Source organism: Pyrgilauda ruficollis, unplaced genomic scaffold, assembly GCF_017590135.1.
Source record: "Pyrgilauda ruficollis isolate IOZ18807 unplaced genomic scaffold, ASM1759013v1 scaffold69, whole genome shotgun sequence".
In the NCBI taxonomy this organism is placed as follows: Eukaryota; Metazoa; Chordata; class Aves; order Passeriformes; family Passeridae; genus Pyrgilauda; species Pyrgilauda ruficollis.
This window is the reverse complement of record NW_024528710.1, coordinates 237,862-243,282: the sequence shown is the minus strand read 5'-3', so window position 1 is coordinate 243,282 and position 5,421 is coordinate 237,862. Positions and strand designations below refer to the sequence as shown.

Below are 5,421 nucleotides of genomic sequence, written 5' to 3'. Positions count from 1 at the left end.
GTGGAATGAGATGAGCTTTAAGTTCCTTTACAACCCAAATCCTTTTGGGATTTCTTCACAGAGTGCGGATGTCAAAGAACCCTGGGCATGATCTCCATGGACAAGGTGTGCCCAGCACTGTGCCTTTGGGACCTGCTCCTTCCCATTCATGTTCCCATGGAAAGCTGCATCCTGAGAACAACTGCAGCAAGTTTTCTGCTGGTTGTTTTACCCCTACAGCAAGAGCTGGCCCTTGTTCTACAGGTGGGAAAGTGAGGAACAACCCCCATTAGGGTGTTCAGAATGAAAGATGGGGTCCCTGTCCCTCTCCAGCACTGCTGGATTCAACATGACATCGCACACCCAAGGATCAGTTTGATGTGGGGTGTGTGGGACTGGGAGCAGCAAATGTGTGGGACGTGCCTGGGAGTGTGGAGAGCAGACTCATGAATGTAAAAGTCCCCCATGTGGGTAGAAACACTTCTAATTCTGTAGAGGATGTGGGGACTGGGGGGTGTGTGCTGTGGGGGAATGAGGTTTTGGAGGATGTTTCTGAGTCTGCAGTATGGAAACTTTATGGGTTTGCCTGAAACCATTTTCCATCTTCATGTGTCCTACAGAGGTTCAGATGGCTCAGAGGGATGTTCTGTGTGCGGTGAGCACCACACAGAGGCACGTAAATGGGAAAAAGCAAAGGTTTTCTCCAGATTCTTTATTCTCCAGAATGAAGAGTTGACGTGTATAAACCAGAGTCTCCTGTCATCCAACATTGGGTCACCCTCCTAGAAATACCCTCCCTGTCACCCCCCTATAAATAATATCATCATCCACCAAAAAAAAGGACTGACTGCCCCATATGATCATTTCTTAAATAACTTCAAATAATACAAGAGCGAAGGTGCAGTCCCATGGGCCTGCACCCATGGGATAGAGGGATGGGGCAGAGGGATGAGGCTGAAGCCTGGTCTGTGCAAGTCAAGGATGAGCAGCAGCCCTGAGCACAAGGTGCCCTTCCAGCAGTCCCTTGGGGACACCTGCAGATGCTCCTGTGGCTCCTGTTGTCCCAGGGTCCCACTCCACGGAGGGAGCTCCGGATAACGTGACTTGTCCATGACAGCAGCTACTCTTGCCACACTGCATGGGTCAGTTCTGCTCCAAAATTTTCAGGTAGCTTTGGACCCAGGTGTTTTCAGGATTGGCACAGACCTGGCGGCCTTCCTTTGTGACAAACCTATGGAACGGGGAGGGGACCTGTTAGATCTCTGCTCACACCTGCTTCCCAGGAGAGCCTGGATCCCAGCTCTGAGCATTGCAAGAAGTTTTCCCCTGTGCAGATGTGGAAAGCAGCAGCTGGCTGTGATGCTCCCCACTCCCATCTCTTCCCCTACACTGCTTCCTCCACTCCTGCAGGAGCATCCCTGGGAATCCCCATACGAGCATCCCCAGCAATCCCTGTGCGAGCCCTTTCTCCTCGGTATTCCCCTCTCCCTGCTCTGTTACTACAGCCCCACTTGCTGTGCAGAGCTGGTCACTCACCCACCCCCCCCATGGCTGTCCCATGCGCTGGCACTCACACGATGGCCGGCCGAGGACAGCTGCTGCTGGTCATGTAATGGCGCTGGATGAGCTTCCACGGGAGTTTGTGCCGGCTGTATGTGACACAGCAGGTTGGGATGTCGAGTCCAGCTAGAACAGGAAAAGGAAGACAATGTGAGCACCGGGACCTGTGCTGGCAGGGAAGGTAGTGAGAAGGTAGAGAATAATTAAGGTTGAAATGGACATTGAGGACCATCTGGTCAAATGCCCCAAGCAGTATCAAGCTACTGTGAGATTCTCACTCTGCCATTGCTCCGAGCTTCACTTCCCCAGCTCCTCCAGCCCCAGAGCAGAGGTGGAAGTCTCTCAGCTCTAACCAGGAATAAGTACTTTGAGCCCAGATTGGATGGGTGGGTGGATGGATGCATGGAGGATGGATGGATGGATGGATGGATGGATGGATGGATGGATGGACGGATAAATGGATGATTTTCTGATTCCAGGGCTCCTACATGCCGCTCATCTCTGGGCAGAGAGGAGAATGGCACAAATGCTGATAAATTCCCAGTTATCTGTCATGGGAGCTCAATGGAGAAATAATATGGAAGGTTCAGCTCTGTTCTCCCTTCACAAATGAAAAAGCAGGACTCACCTGGGCCACAGAAAGTTTGGGAGAAGGAGGCTGAAATGAGGAGAAGAGCCAATCCAGCTGCAGAGACCTTCATCTTTCCGTCAGGTGAGGCTGTCAGAGCAGGAGCCAAAGCTCTGGAAGATGCAGCTCAGTGTGCAACAGCTGGATTCAGCCCTCTTTTAAAAGGGAGTCCTAGAGGCAGCTGGGAGTAGCCGAAATGGAAATTCCAAGATGATGATAAAGGATGACATGAAAGTGAAATAGCTGAAGGGAATTAGAGGGAATAGAAAAAACTGAGGTAGAATGGAATATGGTCCCTCACAATGCCAAGTGACTCAGCACTCATTTTTGCTTTATTCAAATCAAAAGGAAACTAAAATGTGCCAAGTGGCCAGGCCACAGAAAGGACAATGCTCCCGCTGGACTCCAGAGGGGGATTTCCCTATCAGACTGTGTAGGGAAAGGCAATGTTTGTGTAGGATTATGCAGCTCTGGAAAAAACCCCAACAGGCAGCACAGAAGTGCTCTCGTGCTGTTGTGTGCTGGATGTTTGCCAGAGACTGCTCAGCTGCTGCCCCGAGCTCAGGGCTAGCTGCACTGAGGGCTCCGTGCCACCCAAAACACCCAGCCTGCCCTCCCCACACCCACAGGGCTGGCAAGGAGTTGAGGCTGGAATTCATCCAGCCCAGTCCCTGGAGATGCTGCCCAGGACCATGTCCAGGTGGGCTGTGAGACTCCCACAGCCTATCTGGACAGCCTGTTTCAGAGTGCAATAAAGTTTTATCTGGTGTTTAAATATAATTTCTTGTTGCCTCTTGTCCTGTTAGTGGTCACCACTGAGAGTTGGGCTGCATCTACTTTGCTCCACAAACGTTGGTAAGAATCCTCTGAGCCCCCTCCATCCTGAACTGTACCAGCATCTCCTCCCTGGAAAAATGTTCTTATCTCTTCATCATCTTTACGGCCCTTTGCGGGACTGTCTCAGTATGCCCATACATCTATAATCCTGGGGAGCTCAGAACTGAGCCCAGCACTTGAGGAACAGCCACACCGATGCTGAGCAGAGGGGAAGGGTCCCCTCCTTCAACCTGCTGTCAGTGTTCCTCCTCATGCAGCCCAAGAGCCTGATGGAATTTTGGTGGCAAGGGCACATTACTGCTCATGTCCAGTCTGGTGTCCACCAGGAGCTCCAGGTCCTTTTTTGCCAAACTGCTTTCCAGCTGGTCAGCACTGCCATATACTGGTGCCTGGGGATGTTCCTTCACAGGGTCAGGACTTTGCACTTCTTTTTGAGCTTCATGAGGTTCTCCATCCTGATGAGGTCTCCATGGATTTCACACAGGCCAAAAGTGATAAGACAAGGGGGAACAGCTTTAAACTAAAAAAAAGGCAGATTAAATATCAGCAAGAAATTCTTCTTTGTGAGCGTAGTCAGGCCCTGGAGCACCTTGCTTTCAGGGGGAAGCTGTGGCTGCCCCCTCCCTGGAAGTGTCCAAGACCAAGTTGAACAGGGCTTGGAGCAGCCTGGGGTAGTGGAAAGTGCCCTTGCCCATGGCAGGGGGGACAGACCTGGGGGTGTTTTAAGGTCTCTTTGATCCCAGTACATTCCATTATTCTACAATGGCAGCATGTCCCCCTAATGTGACAAGCCATCCTCCCAACTTTGTGTCACCTTCCAGCTCACTGAGGGTGACCTTTGTCCCATCAGCAAGGACATCAACATATTAAGGACTACCCAGTATCGATCCCTGGGTTTTCCCGCTGCTGACTGGCCTCTAGCTGGACTTTGTGCAAGAGATCACAACCCTCCAAGCACCGTGTCCAGCCCATTCTCAGCCTCTCTCGCTGCTGTTTCACTAATCCACCTTCACCACTTTGCCCGCAGCAGTCACGGGCATCGCAAAGGGCAGGACTTCACCTGGGAGCAGGCAGTTCACTAGTAGAAGGGGTTTGCCACACCTGAGACATTTTGCCAGCCTCAGCCACTCCCTCCAAGAGATGCCTTGGGTAGAAGATGGGTTTTCTGGCTAAAGAGGTGAGATGAAAGTGGGGGACACCCTGCCTGACGTGGGACACACCAAGCCTCAGCAGGCCAACTCAGGGCAGCTCCTTAGGGAGCAGGAAGAGGGATGACCTGGGCTTCCTGATGTCCTCTCACATTCTGGGCACGCAGTCAAAGATCCCTCCACTGCAGAGAGGCTGCTCAGGCCCCTGGTTATGTTCCTGAGCCTGGATTTTCTCTCTCAGAATCCTAAACCCCCTGTTTGGCTACCCTGGAGATGCACATGAGAGCAATGTCAATGACAGCAATGGCACTGTACTTCAGCTGCTGGCTTGTCCCTGGCAGGGACTGAAAGGAGAAGTTTGGAGGCTCCTTAGACTGGTCTGCCTCTTCCTACACTTATCCCATGGGGAGGGTTTGTTTTGCATTCCTTCTTTCCCTCATGGTCTTGTCCTGACTTACATCCCTGGCTGTGGCACATCCTCATCTGGGCAGAGACCTCACCAGAGTGTCCAAGGGTGTGCTTTTACAGGGAGCAAAGTCTCTGTAAGTCCTGACAAGGATAGCAGGGAAGGTGGTGGATTTTGCCAGAAGCAAGTCTGGCAGGATCAGGTCTTTGTTCCCTTGGTAAGTCTGATCAGCTCAGCCCAGAACAAGAAGTGGCTCCAGCTTGTGGCTGAATTGCTGCTGAAAAAAAACCAAATTATGGCTTTTTGCCACGGAAATAATTCATTCAGAAACCAACAGTGGGAGTTTTATGTTCCTCTGTTCTGGTAACTCACATTCAAGTGTGACAAATGCCAGCGCTGAATGGAGCAGTGACAAAGGCTTTGGCTGCAGAAAGGCACCCTGTGGCTGGCACCAGCAGGTGACAGCTTTGCTCATGGGAACTTCGCACCTTCTGCTCACCAGCTGCTGCCTGCAAGGCACAAACCATGAGGCTGATCATGTGCATGGGGCACAGGGGATGTGGGGAGGTGTGGAGGCTGTGATGGGATCTGCAGCTCTGTCTTTCACCTGGAAGCTCTGAGATGGTCAGTGTGAGGAAAGAAAGCATAACTGAATGTGAGGAGGTGAAGGAGGAGGAGGAGGTGCTGAAAAAGCTGCTGCAGCTGCAGCCCCTTGGTTATGTCACCAGTGGGTGCCCTCGGAGCTGCTTTGTCAGCTGGAACTTTGCTTCCCCCAGAATGCCGGGAAGCCTCCTGGACAAGGGGGACAAGGGGGACAAGGGGGGACAGCTCCTCCCTGCCCGCAGGGCTCTCGCTTTGAGTCA

General features: G+C 52.1%; 1 protein-coding gene across 1 annotated transcript; it reads right to left on the bottom strand.

Moving 5' to 3' along the window:
* Positions 1-731: 731 nt before the first annotated feature.
* LOC121362949 (C-C motif chemokine 4 homolog) lies at positions 732-2,309 on the bottom strand. Its single transcript, XM_041484901.1, has 3 exons — positions 2,168-2,309; positions 1,554-1,665; positions 732-1,210 (listed from the first exon to the last, which is right to left on the bottom strand). The coding sequence occupies exons 1-3, from the start codon at positions 2,238-2,240 to the stop codon at positions 1,123-1,125; spliced, it is 273 nt and encodes a 90-aa protein (XP_041340835.1). The 5' UTR covers positions 2,241-2,309; the 3' UTR covers positions 732-1,122.
* Positions 2,310-5,421: the final 3,112 nt, after the last annotated feature.

Coding starts and splice junctions, on each gene's coding strand:
- LOC121362949 (XM_041484901.1), bottom strand. CDS start 2,240: ATGAAGGTCTCTGCAGCTGGATTGGCTCTTCTCCTCATTTCAGCCTCC. Junction 1,666..2,167: donor CCAAACTTTCTGTGGCCCAG/GTGAGTCCTGCT, acceptor TTCCTGTTCTAG/CTGGACTCGACATCCCAACC. Junction 1,211..1,553: donor TGTCCTCGGCCGGCCATCGT/GTGAGTGCCAGC, acceptor CCCGTTCCATAG/GTTTGTCACAAAGGAAGGCC.